The sequence below is a fragment of the Colletotrichum graminicola genome (assembly GCF_000149035.1).
Source record: "Colletotrichum graminicola M1.001 genomic scaffold supercont1.47, whole genome shotgun sequence".
NCBI lineage: Eukaryota > Fungi > Ascomycota > Sordariomycetes > Glomerellales > Glomerellaceae > Colletotrichum > Colletotrichum graminicola.
The window spans coordinates 53,969-74,393 of NW_007361051.1; the positions used below are offsets into that span (position 1 = coordinate 53,969).

Here is a 20,425-nt window from a genome sequence, read left to right on the forward strand (position 1 = left end):
ACTATTTTCTATTTATCTTCTTCCAAAAGTGGAATTAAGTTATAGGCTTCTTTAAGATTAAGGATAGTAAACTATTTTACTTTATATAGTAAATCTTATAGTTCTAAGATAAGTAGGAGTAAGTAGGCGTTCTTCTTAGTAATATTATTAAGTTTCTAATAGTTAATATATAGTTATAATTTACTATTCTTCTTTAGTATAAATAGAATAAAGTATCTTACTAGTAAGTCTAATAGTCTAATATAACCTTTCTTAAGGTTATTATTTAGCTATTTATTAAGAGCTTCTTATTTAGTTAGGTTAAGGTTATAAATTAGCTTAAGTTTTAGTTACGTCCCTAGTAATAGCTTAATCTTATAGTTATATAGACTATACTTTAGTAGTCCTATTTCTAGTTCTTTAGTAAATAGTTTATTATATTTTTAATAGATCTTAAGAATTACTAAGAGTCTTCTTTTTTCTTATTATTTATTATTTATAAATATAAATCACTTATTTTTTATAAGTTTAATCCTTTAGATAAACGCTATATACTTTAGTTATTTTCCTAATTTACTTAGGGGTTATAGCGCGTAACGCTGCTTTATAGTTAAATCTCTCTACTAAAGTTAGCTAGACTTCTAGCTAACATCTAGCTTATATTTCCTTAACTAAGGAATTCTTAATATTATATTAAATCCTCTTATATTAGTAATATTAAAGTTAAGTTATTAGTTACAGCCTATAATATTTATTAGGAGGTATACTATCTCCTTATTAATAATTCCTTTACTATACTAGACTTATTCTCTTTTAACTATCTATAGGGGGTATAGTTATTCTTTATAGATCTATATAATTTATTACTTATTTACTAATCTAGGTAATATTAAGTTTACTTATACTTTACTATTAATTATAACTTAAGTAAGCTATTTATTTAGTAAGACCTATATAAAGACATAACTATTATCTTCTATTATTATAACGTATAGGGTTTTTATTTATCTTCTAGCTACTTATACCTTACTTATAGTTAGCGTCTTAAGTTTTTTAGCTAATTTAGGTAGGTCCTAGCCTTCTTAATTTATATTTACTATATTTATACTTTTTCTATATAGTAGTATTTATATTTATTATAGTAGTAGTTTAACTAGTGTCTAGTAGTGCCTATTATATATACTACTAGGTATTATAAGTATAGTTTAAGATAAATATTTTATTTTTTATATTCCTTAACTTTTTAGTACTATAGTTCTTTATTTATATAGTATTAAGGTGCTACTATATTATTTATCCTTTAAGGATAAAAGGTATTAATTCCTTTAGCTTCCTTATATATACTATATTTATTATAAATACAGTTTATCTAGAATATTTTTCTATATAGCAGGTGTTTTAGGGCTAGGTGTTTATAATCTCTAAACCTAGGGTTTTCTTAGTTTAAGATAATAAGTTCTCCTTTAATATTAATATCTTTAGTCCTATAGAAGTAAAAGGTTTAGTTATTTATTTCCTTAGAGATTTCCTAAAAATTATAGTTATATGTTTTAGTAAGTATATATATTATATTAATCTATAGAATATAAGGTCTATTATCTTTAGTCTTTATATTATTTATAAGTAGTAATAATAATAGTATATTATTAGCTTATTATTAAATATACTAAGTCTTTTTTTTAGTTTATTTAATTATAATTAGGTTTACTTAAGTTAATCTTATTAGTTATTTTACTACTTTTTATTTTATCTTACTAAGTAGAATAGGTTTATAGTAAGGGAGTTCTTTATTACTTTCTTTTTTACTACTAGTTTTTATTTTATTAGAACTATTTTCTTATACTAAAGTAGGTTCTTAGAACCTAAGTCTAGGTTATAAGAATTCTAGTCCTTTTTTACTAACTACTAGTATTCTAGCTTGTCCTAAGGTTATATATACTTTTATTTATAATTCTTAAGTAAGTTTAAGTGCGTTAAGGCTACTTATAAGCTTTTAGTTAATAAAGTTTTATACTAGTAGTTAATATAGTTAAGGGTAGATTCTTATTATTATATAAGGCTTCTCTTTAATATTTATTTTATACTTAACTTATTATTTAAATTAATATAGCTTATTATATAGTAACCTTATAGTTCTAATTATATTATAAATAATTTATTTATTATACTTATTTAGTAGTTATTAAGTGTCTTTATTTATAACGTCTAGGATTATTTATTATATCTTAATTTAGTAAGTAATAGCTTTTTTACCTATAGTAATAATCTTAGTTAGTTATATACTAAAGCTAGTAGCTTTATATATAGTTTACTTTAAGTCTTACTCTAATTACTATTATTTTTAGTAGTTACCTTATACTTTAATATAAAGTTATAGTTATTTACTAAAAGTATCTAAAGTCTTTTTTATATATAGCTAATCCTATTTATTTTATATAGCGTCTTATATCTAGATTAGTTTAGTAATAAGATATTAGTTTTAAGCCTTAAAGTCCTTAACTTCTTAAGGTTATTATTTTCTAGCTACTATAATAGTTTTAGTAATTTCTTATAAATAGTTTTTATTAAGTAACCTTAGTAGGTTATAGTTCCCTTAAGTAGCTATTTATTATTCTAGTTACTTTTTTACTAGTTTTAATTTCTTTATACTAAGGGTATTAAGGTATTAGGTTTTTAGTTATTTATAAGTTTCTATAAGTTTTATAATAATATTCTTATTTTATATATTTATAGCTTATTTCCTTTTATTACTATACTAGTAGGTAATTACTATAGTCTATTAGTTAAGCTACTAGATATCTATAGGCTTATTAGCCTAGGTTATAGCACTAGTGCTTTCTTCTAAAGTGCCTTTATATAGTCTATTCTTAATAGTTTCTATAGTTTCTTTAACCTTAACTTAGTTATAGAATTTATATATATTAACTATTATAAATTATTTCTATTAGGCTACCTTAGTGCCTTTAGGTTTCTTTAGGTACTATCTTACTTATTTTCTACTATCCTTATAGGTTAGGTAGTTATTATTATAGTAGGTAGTCTATAAGAGTTATTTATAAGAGGTCTCCTTTTAAGCTATACTAGCCTTTTTAGTATACTTAGGTAGGGTTTTATACTATAGCCTCTTTAGCTGTCTATAGTCTTATATAAAGTGTCTTATTTTTTTATAATTATAGTATTTAATAGTACTAATATCTTATACTAGTTACTAGTCTTATTTCTTAGTAACGCTAACGTCTATAAGTCTTATATATTATTTATAAGTAGTACTTAAGTAGTTATTACGTACTTATTACTAAGTGTTTTATTTTTTATTTTACTAGTATAGCTATTTAAGCCCTTAGGTGTACTTTTTACTTATATTAACACTAGGTTATTAAGTTTTTTTTTACTTTTTATATTACTTAAAGAGTTATATATTAATTTTAATAGTAAGTTTAATATAAAATAAGAAGTCCTTAGGTAGGTTAATAATCTTAATAAGTTTATCCTTAATATTATCCTTAAGTCCTTAGTAAAAAGTAAAGATTAATAATTCTTAAGTAATATTATATTAAGTAGCTAGTTATTAGAATTTAGCTATATAGTAAGAGGCTAACTTAGTTTATTATAAGCTAGCTAGGTCTTACTTAGCCTATTACTTTTTATTTAAATCTTAAAATAGTAACTATAAGGCCTTTATAAAGCTAGTTATACTTCTAAAGATATTTTATGTCTTATAAAAGTATATAGTAAGGTTACTATTATACTTAAGAAATTCTTTTAAATAAAGTTTATATTAAGAGAGCGTTTTTCCTTATAAAAAAGTTCTTATATAAATAACTTATTTAGTCCTACTTTTAAAGTTAGTAGTATAAAAAGTCTAATAAATATAAACTTAAATTAAGAATCTTTTTAGCTATCTACTAGTCTTATTATAGGTTTTAAGTAAGTTAAGTTTAAGCTTATAACGTCTATTAACTAAAGTAGTAATAATATTTACTATACCTTTAAAGGTAGTTACTTCTTTATTTAGTCTTTTAGCTTTAGCTATTTTATCTTTTAGCTAAGTAATAGTGTTATAGATAATATTCTATAGCTAGCTAACTTTAAGGGTTTTAGTGTCTAGTCTTTTACTAATATTATTAATTATAGCTTATATTTAAGCTATATTATTATTATTATATTTAATATACTACTAGATCTTATTATATATACCTTAAATAAAGTCTAGCTTATTATTTAATTTTTTAGTGTCTTTTATTTCTTTATTTAGGCTTCTAGTTAGAGTAGTTAGGTTCTTTTTAGAGCTAGAGGAAGTTAGGGTTATCTTAGGTATAAATATTATAAAATACTATTAGGTAAGTATTAAGGTTAACTTACTTAATAGAAGTAATTAAAGTGTTATAGCTAGTTTCTAAGTAGTAAGGTTTCTACTAATAGTAAGTAGAGGGAGATACTTAGTAATAGTAATTATTATCTTACTAGTTTATTAATTACCTAGTAATTAGTTATATAGTTAATAGTTATAAAGGTAGCTTATATAGCTTTTATTAATTAAATTACTAAGGTTAGATACTAAAAAGTATTTAAAGAATATATTATAAGTTAATTACTAAAAAGCTATAGAAGTCTATCCTTAAGTGTATTTAAGTCTATTTTATATATAAGTCCTAGCTGTTCCCTAAATAGTCCTATTAACTAATAGTTATAAGTAATTACTATTCTTATATAAAGTAAGCGCTTAGTAGATACTAGTAAGCGCTTACTTTTATAATTACTAGTAATTACTTTATTATATAATTACTTTTTTATCTTTACGTAACTTATACTATAGTTCTTTTGTTCCTAGGGAGTTATTTATCTATCCTTTATTTTTTATTTATATAAATACTACTACTACCTATTGTCTGCTTATTAGGTAGGGTAACATAGCCTATAACTTATTAGGTTATAACATAAGGTTAGTTAGTATACTAGTTAAAACACTTTATATACTATAAGAGCTTATATCTATTATATAGTTATTATAATAATATACTATTAAAAAGGTAAAATAGCTTTACTAGTGTCTCTAGGGTAATAATCTAGGTCTTATTTATCTTAAAGGTTATCTACTTTATTATATAGTCTTATTTTAGTATATATCTAGTTACTATCTAGATTTCTATCTTTATTATATTATTAGTTATATTAATTCTATTTCCTTAGTAGTTATATATATATCTTAAGACTTCTCTAACGTAGTAAAAAGTCTAGGTCTATATTTTATTAATACTAGTTACGCTAAGCTATTTAAATAGCTAAGTGTAGTAATTAAGTATAGTCTGTCTTATTTATTTACTTACTAAAGTAATAGTATAACTAGTTAATATTTAAGTTATCTTTTTAATATCTATATCTTAAATCTTATAGATTTTAATAACATCTTAGTAAATAGTAAAAGTAAGGACTTTAGCGTTTAGGATCTAGATAAATAGTTATCTATTTATAGTAGTACTATATTACTAAGATTAGATTTATATATTTTCTTTACTTTCTATAAATCCCTAAGTGCCTAGTCCCTTTATTATCTTCTAAGCTATAGTCTCTTCTTAGGGGTAAAGCTAGCCTTTAATCTTAACACTCTTTTAGGTCTACTAGCCTTACTAAGGCTGTTATTAGTAAGAGGTGCTATTACTAAGGGCGTTAATAAGTAGATTAGTATAGTAGCTAACTACCTAGTTATATTTTCCCTCTTTTTATAGTAGCTAAAGAGGCTACTAAAGGGCTTTAATAAAGGTATTCCTTATATAAGTAAAGCTATTATTTAAATTAGTAATCTTACTAAGAGTGTCTTTAGGGGTATCTTCTCTCTAACTTATATTTATTATTAGTCTATATATAGACGTATTAATCCCTAGCTTTAATCTAAGGCTAGCTAAAAGCTTTAAGAGCGTAGCGTCTAGAGGTAATAATAGGATTATTATAACAGTTAGTAAGAAGAACTTAACTCTCTTACGCTTTATTAGGGAACCTTTAGTAACCTTAGAAGGGCTAGAGTTAAGCGTAACTACGCGTGCTAGTAGCTGTAGGCCAGGCCGGCGCAACGCAGGTGTTGCCAGCCCTTAGGCCGGCATTAGGGGGTAAGGGTGTGACGCAAGTAATGTGTCTGTTAGTGTTCTTAGTGTAGTGCACGCCAAGGAACTAACAGTTCCAAAACGTGAGGAATAAAAAGGAGAGAAGGTTATGTCTGCAGCCAAAGAGACCAACGGGTCTCATCAATAGTGATTTATCAGATGCTAGCCTCCATATACGAAGGACTGAGATAAATAGTCAAGGCGATCAACCAAGACGAAGACTAGAACGGCTCTCTTAGAAGCTCAAGTCTGCGGGCAGATCTCATTACTACAGTGGTCTTTGAGGTGGACTTTGACGTAGGAGAATTGGCGATTACTGCTTGAGTTGTCTTTTCCAGGACATCCGAGACGCGTTCCCCAATAGCAAGCCATCTTGTCCTGGGGATACCGAGCGTTGTAGGGCCCAGCCAAACAAACGAGGGGACCAAGGTCCAGAAAAGCCTGGCCCGCCTTCTTCATGGGCGAGCTATCGATATGCGGTGCAGACTATATATTTGGCAATGTTCTGTCTGTATCAAACATGGATCTGGGACGAACTTCTTGCTGGTCTTGACGGCCCCGACCGGTCGGATCCGTCATTGGTGTGTAATTATACGCTGACGGAGACCCAGGGGCCTGTGGTCTTGGGAACACAGAAACGCCGCTCTGTTCCTTGCCTTTTGTGCCAACTGCGTAAAGCAAATATTTTTAATCGTTACCCGACCTCTCATAGATGACGGATGCCAAAGTTCGGGACCAAATCTCTCAACTCGTCCGTTTTACGTTGCCTCGAGCCGCATCGCTTTAGTCCAGTGTAATTTTCGAGAGCCACTTGTACTGGTGTTTGCGAAGCATTCGGGTTAAGTATTTAAAGAGCATTCAGGCTAGGTGTCTGGACCAGTGCTGCATCAGAGCTGTGTTCGACGCATTAGCAATACAGATAGTAGTCAGGGCCAAAAGTTAAGAAGTTCTAGAGCTATAAGGGCAAAGAACCTTACCCATTCCTCGAGGGGTGAATACGGAGGGCGGTAGCAGTTGACCAGCTATAAGGCAAGTTGCTGTAGTGATCTTCATCCTGGGGTTTTGCCAGCGTTCTCAGCCTGGTCGTTATGCAGCATGGTGTTCGATCACTGACTCGCTTGCAATCTTTTTCTCGGTACATCAACGCTTTCCCTAGTCGGGGCGTCCTCATGGACGGTGTTGAACTCAAGGCCGTGGAAGTGGGCAAGGCGCACCCATCCAGTTTCGGTGGCTCATCTGGATGCCTAGGATGTTCTGCATCACATAACACTTCTAATCGTCAGAACTTCCGTCAATGGCTACGAATAATATGGTCTCGAGCTTGTGGATGCCGTCGATGATGCCGAGCCTCGATGTTTCTTCGAAGTTGACCGACGCATCCGGGAGAGACACCTTCTACTCCAATGAATGCATACTAACGAATGCCACAGACAGATTCAAACGCCATGGAGTTTGACCAAAGAAGCCTGATCCAGCTCACTGCTACCGAATTAGTCCCCCTTGGGAAAGTTTCACCTGATAGTAGAGTTAAGGCAAATTAAGGACGGGTTTGTCCTTGTAGCCATTGGGCTGGTTGCAGTGTAACGATGAGGAGGATGAAGATGCCGAGGCGGAGTTGGTTCGTGGCGCACTTGAGGTCGTCCTTTCAGGCTCCGAAATACAGGGGACAAGGTTTTACTTTTTCAATAGCAAAATGTACGGGCAAACAGCACGAGGTTGCTTCATCGTCTTCCTACCTTTCCCGTCACAACGTCAAATGCACCATTCCGTATCTTCCCTCTTTCCTACTCACCGCCTGCCAGGCATGATCGCTGGCCCAAATGAAGTTTCAGTGAAAAGAGCGCAGGTTCTCTGCAGTATTTTGCGTTGTTGGTAGGGAGTCCAAGGCCTGTCGTGTTGATGCTCCTCATCTGCTCTCTCGGGATGCGGTGCCTTGGTAGAACGTGCAGGCTGATTGGGACGAAGGCGGCGCGTGGCCATCAACATTGATATTCAAAATCTCTTGATATGATGGTCATATACGACCATACCCACTGGAAAACTCGGGATCCCGTCCGCTCTCCCATAGATAAGCCAGTGAGGGCCGGATTAGTAGTTGGGTCGGTTTCGACCAGCGAATACCTGGTGTTGTATGCTTTTTGCCATTTTGATCACACGCAACAATCAAATCATCATTACTAACATAAGTACGCACGTAGGTGTATCTCACGAGCTAGAGCACACAGCAGGTAGGGAGATACGAATGAGTGAAAAAGGCTTCTATTGTGGGAAGATGAATCTCCCGGGTGGAGGGCCCATATAAAGGGGGCCCTCGAGCTCGTTCATGTGACATGGCACGTGGTGTGGCTGACGACAACCGCCACACATACACGAGCCTCCTGTGATAGTGTATCTACAGTACACCAGGTCGATTTAGGTCATCGCCCCATTACAGCCGTGATTACTGCGTGGAGACGTACAGCGGAAGCAATGCACGACGGTCTAGGCTTGATGCTGGCAGAACGTACTCACGCAAAGAGGCGATGCCACAAGAGGATACCGTGCTCCAGATTGCGTCAGCCTGTCGGAAAACTGCTTGCGTGAGCAGGTATTCACGACACGAACTCTTCAAGACCGTCGTGATTAGCTTGGCTTCCTGCACGACCTGGCTGCGAACCTCGAGTAGTCTCCGGATGTTGCCAGAGCCTGTGCCGCGATCCGCGAGCGAAATGCCCAGCTCATCTGCGTCGATGCACCAGACGATATGAGTGATGTTATCGCGACTCAGTTCCCCAGCGCCGATCCGATCTAGTAGAAGCCGCCATTCGACTTCATGCAATCATTCTCTCTGTGAACATATGTCGGATCACTTTGGATGTTACTTGGGAGGAGAAGCAAGCCAAAACGATCGGCACGAATGTCGACATGTATAATACCATCGAGAACCAAGCTGGATGCCGTTTTTCGCTGCAACTTACGATTCAGGATCATTTCCCGATCCCATTCACGCAAACGTACAGTACTCTCCCAGTTCCTTGAATTGCTTCTCTCGCTATAGCGTCAGGCTAACCGCGGCATGGTTTAGTGATCCGCCCATTAGACTACAGAACCCCAATGCCCATCAACTGCGACGATGAGGACATGATCATCCAGGATGGCTCTGTTTCCACCATCAACTCGTAAACCGTGTGTTAGCGAGGATCCCATTCTTGATACCACGGCTCCTCGATGGATTGGGTCCATGAGTGATCGTCGCCTCTGGTCGAAACATATCGGCTGATCCTGACAATGACAAGACGTTCCGGCTGGTGGTGGAGCTCATACCAAGTTTTCTTCTTCGCGAGCCGCCCAGGGAGAGGAGCGAAACTCTGAGCTGACTCCCCGTCGCTCAATCAAGCCTGGCCATATCGGCAGCGGACAAGATCATCATGATTCACTGGCTGGTGCTATGGCACTCGTTTCGCCTACCCGAGCTATCTCGGACGCGCGCAATATGCGCGGCGGCTGCGTAGACCATTCTCTACCGACACGAAAAGATTACAGTGAGCAGCAGCGGCGCAGGAGACGAGATGCTGACGATACCCATTTGGACGTACCCAGCCTTCCGTGTCACAGCCGCTACGGTCATAGGTCTGGACCTCCTGTACCGTGAGGACTAGTTGGACGACGAGACGCAGAGGCTGAGTTTAACGGCAGTAAAAGCGGCCAAAAGGCTGCGCCAGCGTCGGTGAGACGTGTTTGCCAGGTCCAATTCTCATGACGGCAGTTCGACCTTGTTATTGGCAGCTAGCTCGAACACAAGGCTGCTGTAAGGCAAACCTAGGAGTGAATGTGATGCTCACACTTGGGCGGCTCCGCCAAAATCTCTTGCAGCTCTATCTCACATGGCTCCCAGTGTCAGAAGGGTGGCCTGAGAACGGGCAAACAGCTTACGTTGCGTTGAGTTGCATTACCTTGAGTTCAGCGTGAGCCCGGTCACAATCTACAGACACTCATCGGCCACTTTTGAGTAGAGGCAATCTCCACTCGGTTTAATAATTTTGACTGCGTTATTTTTAAGATTTCTGGCGGCAATGGCATGGTTCTGGCATGTTGGTAAAGATACGCTCTTGCGCAAAAGTTGGGCGGGCAAGCTCAAAATCTCGTCCGCAAGTCTCATGGGTCACCCTTGTCATCCCCGTACCTGTATCACCATATCCAACGATTAGCTCCATGCGGTGGTCAAATGTCGATCCATCTTGTCCAGCTTGTTTGCTCGAGGCTCTAACTGATGTGGGGTTACTTGATACTCATCTAAAGGTTCCGGGGCTGCTTCCAATTCGACGATCCCCCTGCAGCGCACCAAATAGCAGATTGGCTCGTTCACCGGCAGTGCAGACTTCTTGTGACAAGTTAACATCCTCTGTTTCGTAACTTCTAACCTCCTTACGCATCACATCGTTATCCCCTTGGCCAACATGGCTCGTCAACGTTCCAATGTAGAGGCGGATAGTGTTCGAGCCCCAGCTGCACAAAAGTCACATGTTGTGTCCGAGACGACGCCGCTGCTGCAAGGCAGCGAAACAGAAAGCGCAACCGAGTATGACTTCGGCACGGAATGGAAGAAAGCTAAGGACTTTCTGCTGGTTGAGATCGGTCAGTACAACCCCCAGCCTGCCAGCATGTATTGCAGCGTGATTGCCACGTTGAACTAAGAGAGCAAGAGAGCAGAGAGCCCGGGTGGGAAGAAAGACCGCATGGCTAGCATATTCAGCAGCTATAACCAGCAATATAGAGATTTATTGCCGATGGTGACTATTAGGTTTGGCTCCAAACGACTATAGTTGGAGTTGCCTACAATCTTTAGTGCGTATACCCATAGTACACCACCAGGGGCAAGCGCAACAACAGTAAGGAGCGAATCCAGCCAAAGCTTCGTCTGCGACACCTATGAGATGATCATATGTCAGCGGAGCTCTAAATCGTACAAATTTCGGGAACTGGTGACTCGCCTGAGAGTCTGTCAGCTTACAGTAAAGAGAATATCCAACTTAGTGATATGTGGATGCCGCGGTATCTTGGTGGCGTTGTCATCAAAAATAAAGCGCTGTCTCAAGATGGATTTCTTGCGCTCATCAAAGAATACAATTTTGAGAAGTGACCATGAGTTTTTCGTTGTTCCTGGAAATAAGCTCATAACCGTGACCGCACTAATGAGTGCCGCGGTGCCTTCATTCTTTGCGAATATTAGAATTTAGTCACTATTCAGCTCAGCCCGTAGGAGAGTATTAGCAGCCTCCATGGACACGGTCATGGCCACCATACGCTCCCTACCAGCACTATGAAACCGCCCGAGGATTAAGGTTTGCTAAACCACATGCTGTCGGATAAACAGAAGTCTATTGTATTGGGTGAGAAAACAGCACTGTTCCAGATTTACCATCCGCTACGAATGGGTCTCAGCCCCTATGGCGGGACGCCTGGATTGTAGATGCGCGATTTCAAAGTGAGCCTCCCTCCAGCAGTGCTGCTAGCCGTTGTTAAGAATCTAACGGCTGTGGCTTGAACCCAGAGATAGATACCGAAACAAGAAAGTTCTGTCCGAATGGAATAGCCTGGGCCATGCAACTCCTGATGAGAGAGCCCTGTCACTGAATCTGGGAGAGCCGGCAGTGGCCACAATGGCTCTACAGCATGGGACTACTTTGCATGAGCAATAGAAGAACATCGCTCCATCCCCTATGGGAAAGAACCAAGTAACATACTCCAATTATAATCTCTGTCTTCTCTGGTAAGATGTGCCCTGCTTCCAAGATTCCATATAAACCCTCAGATCGATTGATACTAATTCTGGAAAGGCCTTGGTATGGTATTTCAATGTGGATTGGCTTGTTATCTGCTTACGAAGTCTTGGCGAAGCAAACAATCTCATACTTCGTTCTGCTTAACTCCCCCACCCTATATCCGAACCACCCCCGCATCCGAACCACCCGAAATTCCTGCATTTCCCCTCCTTTATTAACACCACTACCTTTTTCAAACTATCACAACAATTGCTATTTATCGCCAAATAACGCCATTTTTTCAGGATACCTTCTTTAAACTATTATAAAGCAATATTCCAAAGATAAGCTCTAACAGGCCCTCCTAGATATACAGTCTAGGTAGTATAGCCTCTAGGCTGTTACTTATAGATAAGGTATACTATATATAACACTTTAGTATTAATACTTTAGCAGGTAAAGCAGGAATACTGCCTTTAAAGATAGGCAGCACTTATCCTAAGCCTAAGAGGATAATCTAGCTGCCTATATTACCTTTTAATAGTCCTTTAGTAGATATATTAACTATTAATAAGTAAAAGGCCTAATAGAGCGTATAATAAGTAATAGGTATCTTTTTATAAAAAGGAAATAGATAGCCTAATTTATATACTAAAATCTATCTATTAGAACCCTCTAATCTAGAGTAATTAATACCTAGTAATAGGCAGCCTATTCCCCTAAGGTTATCTAGGATTTCTTCTATTACTTTAGTAGTATCCTTACTATCTAGGGGATCTATCTATCTAATAAATAAAATATAGATAAGACTAGTATTATAGAGGGTGTAACAGGGCGCTGACAGTGACGCGCCTGCCAATAGACCTTCCAACGCCTGGCTCTACCCAATTGAGCCAGAACGCCAAAAGATCCACCAATGCTCAAGTGGTCCTCACTGAGCACTGCTGTCAACACCACTTATATGGCCAATCGCCAATCAATTGATCAGGGATGTCATTCTATGACAGAGGGTAAAAGGGGTAATAGGCTAGTACTAGGCTCTAAGGTATTATAATATATCTAAAAAAAAGTAGTTAGGATTTAAGGTATAAGTATCTATTATTAAGTATATATCTACTACTAGTAGCTCTTTACCTCCCTTAGTTATATATAAAAGTAAATTACTTTAAGCCTAGTAGTTCCTATCTAACCTTAATATATATAAGCTATAGTAATTTATAGTAACTAATAATAGCTAGATAACTAATAATACTACCCTTAAATAGCTAGAGAAGGTCTTTATCCTATACACTAAGCCTACTTAGCTAGAAGAGGCTAAACTACTAGTTCTTAATAGGTATTATAGCTATATAACTATTAATTTTATATAGTAATACTAGTAGTATAATATATATCTACTATTTCTACTACTATACGCCTCTACTGTCCTTTAGCCTCTAGATATAGCTGTCTTTAGCTTATTAAAGTAGGCCTATTATAAGGAGGTTAGATATCTAGATAACTAGGTTATAAATTTAACTATTACTAGTAAAAAGGTATTCTTAGAGTGTTATTTTAAGGCCTATAAGGTATCTATTATATCTATTAATATTAGTAGTAGCTAGAGGTTATCTAGATTATAGCCTATATATATAAGACGCCCTCTATCTAACTTAATAGTAACTAGGGCCTAATAGAGCTAGCCTAGCTAGCAGACTAGTAGCTAATAGTAAGATAAAGCTAAATCTATTATCCTATAGTTAACGCCTTATTAATCTACTAATTTATAGTATTAATTACACTAGTTAATTATAATAGACTATTAAAATTATAAAGAAGTATTAGTAATTATAGGTCTTATATTATATAGAAGCTAAATCTTAGAGAACTATTCTCCTATAATTTATAAGGCTATTACTAGCTAAATACGCCCTACTCCCTAAAATACTATACTAACCTTAAGATAGTTAGGCAGCTGTTACTACCTAGTCTTAGGTGGCGCCCTTTAGTTAAGCAGTTATTATCCTATAATAATTACGCCCCCTCCTAAGCCACTTGTCCTTATATAGCGTTTTAAGTTAAGTAAGCAGGGTTTCTAAATCCTTTCTATAGCGTTTCCTAGGCTAATATAGGCCTAGTCCCTAGGGAATTCCTAACCCTAGTCTGTGTACACTTAAACCCTAGTTACTTACTAAGGTCTAAGTTTTTTTTCTTACTTTTTCTTCTAATTTAGTTTATTTATATTATTATTACTAGGTATTTTTATATCTTTTACTTTTATAACTATCTTAATTTAATAATCTTTTACTTATAACACCTTAGTTAGCTATTATTTTTTATATTTTAATTTTATTTTAGGTTACTTTAGTATTTTACCTTACTTTACTTTACTTTATAATAATAGGTTACTAATTTAACTTTTATTAGGTAATATAGAACTTCTAGTACTATTAAGATTATACTATATAATAAATAGTTAAAGCCTTAGCTTAACGTTATTATTATGCTATATACTATACTAGAGATTAATTCTTTACTACCCTTATAAGTTTATTCTTTAGGTAGCTTTTTAATAAGGTTTTAGGTTTATTAACACTTTATTTTTAGGATAGTTTATTATTAAATAGTAAAAAGAATAATTATAATAATAACTAAGATAATAATAGTCTAGGCTTTAATAAGGAACTTTCTAATTATAACGTTATACCTCTACCTCTTCTACCTCCTAGTAATAAAGATAATAAGAGTCCTATATGTTCCCCTAATTATAATAATCCTTTTAGCCTTAATCCTAAGCGTAATAAGGATAGCCCTAAGAATAGTCCTTAAGACCTTAGTAATAAGCCTAAGGAACCTATATAAATCCCTAATCTACTTCCTAAGCGCCTTTATACTACTAACTAGCCCTATATATATTACTTTTATACTATAGTAAAGACCTATAAGGAGGTTAAAACCCTTACTAACTCCCTTTTAATTATAAAGTATATCTTTACTTTAGATAGTTCTTTTTATTACGTCTAATATAACTAGTATAGCACTAGTTATACTCCTATAAGTGTTAATAAGTAATTAATTAACTAATTACTAATATTTCCTTATAGTGTTCTCCTACTATCCTAGGTAATTACTAGGATATACTATTCCTTTTTAACTCCTTATATATAATAGTCTGTTATAAAGAAACTAAAGATATTTAAGAGGAATTATCTAATCTTATATTAAAGATTATTAACGTTTTTACTATACTTAATATTAATTATTACTATAATTTTATAAACTTTATATCTAAGTATTTTAAACCTATATAACCTATTTACACTCCTTTATAAATATTTTACTAACTTTTCTATATAGACTAACTTCTAATCCTATAATACCTTAGTTAGCACCTATTACTTTATTTAGTTATAGCGTATTACCTAGATCCTAGGTAACTTTATCTAGATACTAGTCTGTTATATAGTATACTACTTATTTTCTTTTTTATTTTACTTACTAACTTTAGTAGGACTAGCGCTAGAATCTATATCTTTTTCTTAGTAACTAAGGCTATATATCTTAGTAGTTATTTAAGTATAAGGTCTATAATAATCTAGTTTACTTAGTTTATTAGAACGCTATTAAGTTAGTAACTTAGCGCCCTCTTATATACTTCTTAGTAGACCTTTATAAACGTATTAACGCTATAACCTATAGCTATTAGCCTACTCTTACTTATTTCTAGCCTAATAATTAAGCTTAGGTTTAGTTTACGTTATATATTAGAATTAGTAGATTCTTAATACCTTTTTACTTAGTTTTTACTTACACTATACCCTTATTATTTATTCTTAGAATAGCTTTATAGTAGTCTACGTCCTTTAGCTAAGTTAGCTTATACTTTTTAGTACTTAATTACTTTAGTTTTATACTATTATTTTACTTTTTTAGCTTCTTTTATTATACTTTTTTATAGTTACTTAAGGCCTTTTTAGTGTTTACTAAGTCTTTCTTACTAACTTATAAATTATACTTAAAAGGCTAGCCTATTTATCTAATTAGGAAGTACTTACTATCTTTAGTATTCCTTAAATTAGATATTTAATACTTCTCTTAGTTATAAGAGATACTAAGGACTTACTCTTTCTACCTTAATATTCTTATAAAGAAAAGATAGTATAAGGAATCTACTTTTATAAATAGATAAATAAATAGGCTACTTAAGAGTATATATAACTCTTATAGTAATAAAGATACCCTACCTTCTATAGTATATAAAATAGTGTTAGCACAACAGGTAAGCTAGTCTCTTAGATAGAGAATTCTAGCTTAGTAGAATATAAGAGAGTATATCTCTTATATAAAGATATATCCTATAGAAGCAAGAATATAGGATAAAAAGGAGATATAAATACTTATACCTAGGGTAGATAAATAGAGGATATAAGGATATATAGTTAAAAGAGAGTATAGTAGTTAGATTATTAACTATTTGCTTGCTTAGAGAGAGAAGGAAAAGAAACTAAAAACAGGAAGAATTCTAGCCCTTATATAGACCTATATAGCTTACTAGAATATTCTATACTTACGTAAGCTGCTTACAAATTAACCCTTAGTTACGTAATATAATAACCTTAAGTAAATAACCCTAACTTAAAACAATAACCTTATAGGAACAACAGAGGTAGAAGGTAGGATCTAGAGAGATCTTAGACATTCTAGTACCTTCTCTAATCTATAGTTAATTACGTAATCAGACATACTTATGTAATTAATATATATATTAATCTACTAAGTAAGTAGATTATAAATATATATATCTTATATATATATAACCTCTATAATAGAGAAAATATAAGATAAAGAAGTATAAGCATACTTAGAGATATTCTTACTTCTAATACTCCCTCTTTTGCTCTATTATAGAGTAAAAGTGGTTAAGTAAAAAAAGTTACCCTAGAGTTACGTAGTAGCGTGTAGGGTAAATATTAATAAGTATAATAACTTATTTATAAAAAGTCCTAATAATAGTAAGAAAAATATACTATATATATAGGTATATTATATAGGCTTATTATTATTAAATAGGCCTATAAGCTTATTAAATTCTTAAAATTTAACCTTAGGAAGGGGCTTTGTTAAGCTATCTATAGGTATAGAAGAAGTAGGAATATATTTTACTTCTATATTACTATTTTTAACTTCTTAATAAGTATAGTAGTAGTATAAGGCAGTATGCTTAGTCCTCTAATAATATTTAGGATTATAGGCTAAGCTTAAGGCTGTATTATTATCTGTTTTAATATTTATAGGGGTTATATTATACCCTATTTTAGATAATAAGCCTTTTAGCCAGACTGCCTCCCTAATAGCTTCCTGTAGGCCATTAAATTCAGCCTTAGTAGTAGATAGGGATATAGTTAACTGTTTTTTAGATTTCTAACTAATAGGGCCCCCTAATAAGGTAAAGATATAACTAGAAGTAGATTTTCTAGTTTCTTTATAACTTACCTAGTTAGAATTAGTATATCCTACTAGATTAAGGGTATTATTAGAGTTATTAATATCTATATTACCTTAATAGGTAATATTATAATTAATAGTCTCTTTTAAATATTTTAAAATACCTTTTCCTTACTTAAGTAGGAATTCTATTAAGTTATAAAGGTAATAAGAGGTAAAGGATATGCTATAGGCTATATTAGGCTAAGTTATAAATATAGTATATATAAGGGAACCTATAAGTTATTAATATTCCTTTAATAGGTCCTTAGAAGGAGTATAACCTTCTAATTTGTTACCTAGAGGGCTACTTAATATACTTAGAGATATAGGTATATTATTTCCTTTTACTTCTAGTAGATTAAATCTTTCTAGAAGTTGTTAGATATAATAGGCTTAAGAGATAGTTATAGATCTTCTAGATCTATCTCTTGTTATATAAAGCCCTAGAAATTTAGAAACTTTACCTAGGTCTTGAATCTCTATATATTTAGAGATTTTACCCTTTATATTTTCTATATACTTAATATCTTTATTAAGTATAAGAAAATTATTAACATAGGTAATAATATAATAAGGATTATTTTTATCCTAGTTATAATAGGTGGCTTTATTAGATTTTAAAGATATAAAACCTATATCTTTTAATATAGATTTAATCTTTAACTGCTACTGCCTAGGAGCTTGTTTAAGGCTATATAAAGCCTTTAAAAGTAATAATATCTAATTCTTATTATTTTCCTAATTTATAGTATTTAAATTAGGGTATTTATTAAAGAAATTAGATAAAAGGATATTAAAAAGGTCTATATATACCTCTTCTTCTAAATCCCTATAGAGAAAGGCTCTAATAATATTAATTTGTTAGATTTCCTAATCTAAAGCTGCTGCTATAGCTAATAGTACCCTATAAGTAGTAAGGTTACTACTTATAGTAAAGGTTTAAAAGTAATCTAGCCTATACTTTTACTAAAAACCTCTAATATATAATTAGGCCTTATATTTATTAATATTACCGTTAATATTAAATTTTTTCTTAAAGACCTATTTAGCAGTTAAAGGTACCCTAAAAGACTTATATGTTTTATTAGGTTCTACTGCTTTTAAAGTGCCTCTTTAGATAATAGTAGCTAATTCTTTATATATAGCTTCTAACCAGAGGTCTTTTTCAGGTCCTTCTAGAGCTTATTTTAAAGTAGTAGGCTCTAGAGGTTTAATACTATAGTTATATTCTATAGTATTATTATAGGCCTTATATTTTTCTTTTTCTTCTTTAGATATAGAAGGTAATCTAACCTCTATATTAGAAGAAGGAATAATTTCCTTATTTATAGAAGTACTAAAAGGAATAGTAGTTTTTTCTCCCTCTCTTATAGTACTTTCTATAAATTTAATATGTAAGGTCCTTACTATAGAGGACCTATAAGGCCTAGAAGGAATATATATAGTATATATATTATTCCTTTCTATAGATAAATAAATACCTTCTTCTGTATAGGTATTTAATTTATCTAATTAGATACGCCTTTCTTTAGGTCTATAGACTAAGACCTTAGAGCCTATTTTCTTTAATTTAAATAAATCTAGTTTATTATCCTTATTAGGATAGAAATAATCTAGAAAAGCCTCTATAGGGGTCTTTTTTAGTCTTCTTATAGTAGTATAATTTAATAACTTAGTAGTTTCTTTAAGAATAATATCTTATAGAAACTTAGGTAAGTTATTTACTGCTATAATAGTCCTAGATTTATCTAGAATAGCTCTATTTATTCTTTTTACTATTCTGTTTTGCTCTAGCGTATAGGGAGTAAAGGGTTCTAAAATAATCCCTTTTTCTTTAATATAAGGTAATAATTCCCCTATATTAAATTCCGTGCTGTTATCTAGGCGTAGGCGTTTAGGATAATTATACCCCTAATTTTTATAATATTCTAGCTTATTTTTTAAGATATTAATTATATCTTCTTTAGTTTTAGAGAATTTAATATCTCTAAGGCTAGAATAATTATCTATAAATAGAATAGCGTAGTTATTTCTATTAATAGATATAGGGGTAATTTTAAGAGTATCTATATATACTCTTTCTAAGGGAAAAGTAGCTCTATTATAGTTAATTTTAGGCTGTTGCCTAGTTAACTTAGAGCTTATATAGTGAGGACAGTATAAATCCTCTTCCTTTAATTTTTCTAAAGGAATTCCTTTAGTTAACTTAGCTGTTTTAACTAAGTAAGGATAAGAAGGATGACCTAATTTTTAATACTATTCTTCTATTATAGTAAATACCTCTTCTTTAGAGGTATTATCTTCTATATTAGAAGATATATTTTCTCTAGTATTTTCTAGAGATAAAAAAGGGCCTTTTTTTTCTTCTATATCTATATTATATAGAAGATTATTTTTAGGAGGATAAGTAATATTTAAGTAGAAACCTCTTCTTGCTATATTAATATTAGCAAAAGGTTCTCTATTACTACTATAAAGATTCTAGTTAATAAGGAATCTACCTCCTTTATAGTGTAGAAGGCCTAAAAATATAGATATAGGAAATTCTAGTATATATAAGGTATTCTTTAACCTTATATAGTTAATTTCCCCTTTAAAGTAAATAGGAAGTAAAATAGTTCCTATTCCTTTAGGTTTAATAGGTCCTGCTCCTGTATTAACTATAGGAATATTTTCCTTAGTTAATAGGTCTAGGTAAAAGTCCTTATTATTTAATATATAGACTATTAAACCTATATTATATAACTATTTATTTCTTTAATTTAAACAGTTATAATAGGCCTTATAAGTGTAATATTTACCTTCTTAGTTATCCTCTTCTAGAGGCTAGTTAGCTTAATAGTTTATAGTGAAAGTTGCCCTTTCTTTACCTTTAAAAGGCTGTAGGTTTAAATCTAGGTTATTAACTTTTTCTTTAGGTCTTTTATACCCTTTATTTCCTTACTTATAAGGTTTCTTATCCTTATTAAAGGGATTCTTATAATCTTTAGTAGAATTATCCTTATTATTAAAAGGATTTCTACTATAATTATTAGATATAGGCGTATTATTTTTACGCTAGTTTTTGTCTAATATATTATTAATAAAGGCTTCTAGAGAAGGAGGCTTTTTAGTTCTTAAAGCACTTCTCTATCTTTCTAC

The 20,425-nt window shown here is 32.6% G+C and overlaps 1 protein-coding gene and 1 non-coding gene across 2 annotated transcripts; both read left to right on the forward strand.

The window, feature by feature from the left end:
- Positions 1-8,097: 8,097 nt before the first annotated feature.
- GLRG_12537 lies at positions 8,098-8,213 on the forward strand. Its single transcript, XR_001139471.1, has one exon. It is a non-coding gene; the product is annotated as a 5S ribosomal RNA (ribosomal RNA).
- Positions 8,214-10,513: 2,300 nt separating this feature from the next.
- GLRG_09281 (uncharacterized protein) lies at positions 10,514-10,750 on the forward strand (the record flags this gene model as incomplete). The annotated part of the gene is made up of 1 exon (XM_008099966.1): positions 10,514-10,750. The coding sequence occupies one exon, from the start codon at positions 10,514-10,516 to the stop codon at positions 10,748-10,750; it is 237 nt and encodes a 78-aa protein (XP_008098157.1).
- Between the last annotated feature and the right edge of the window lie 9,675 nt (positions 10,751-20,425).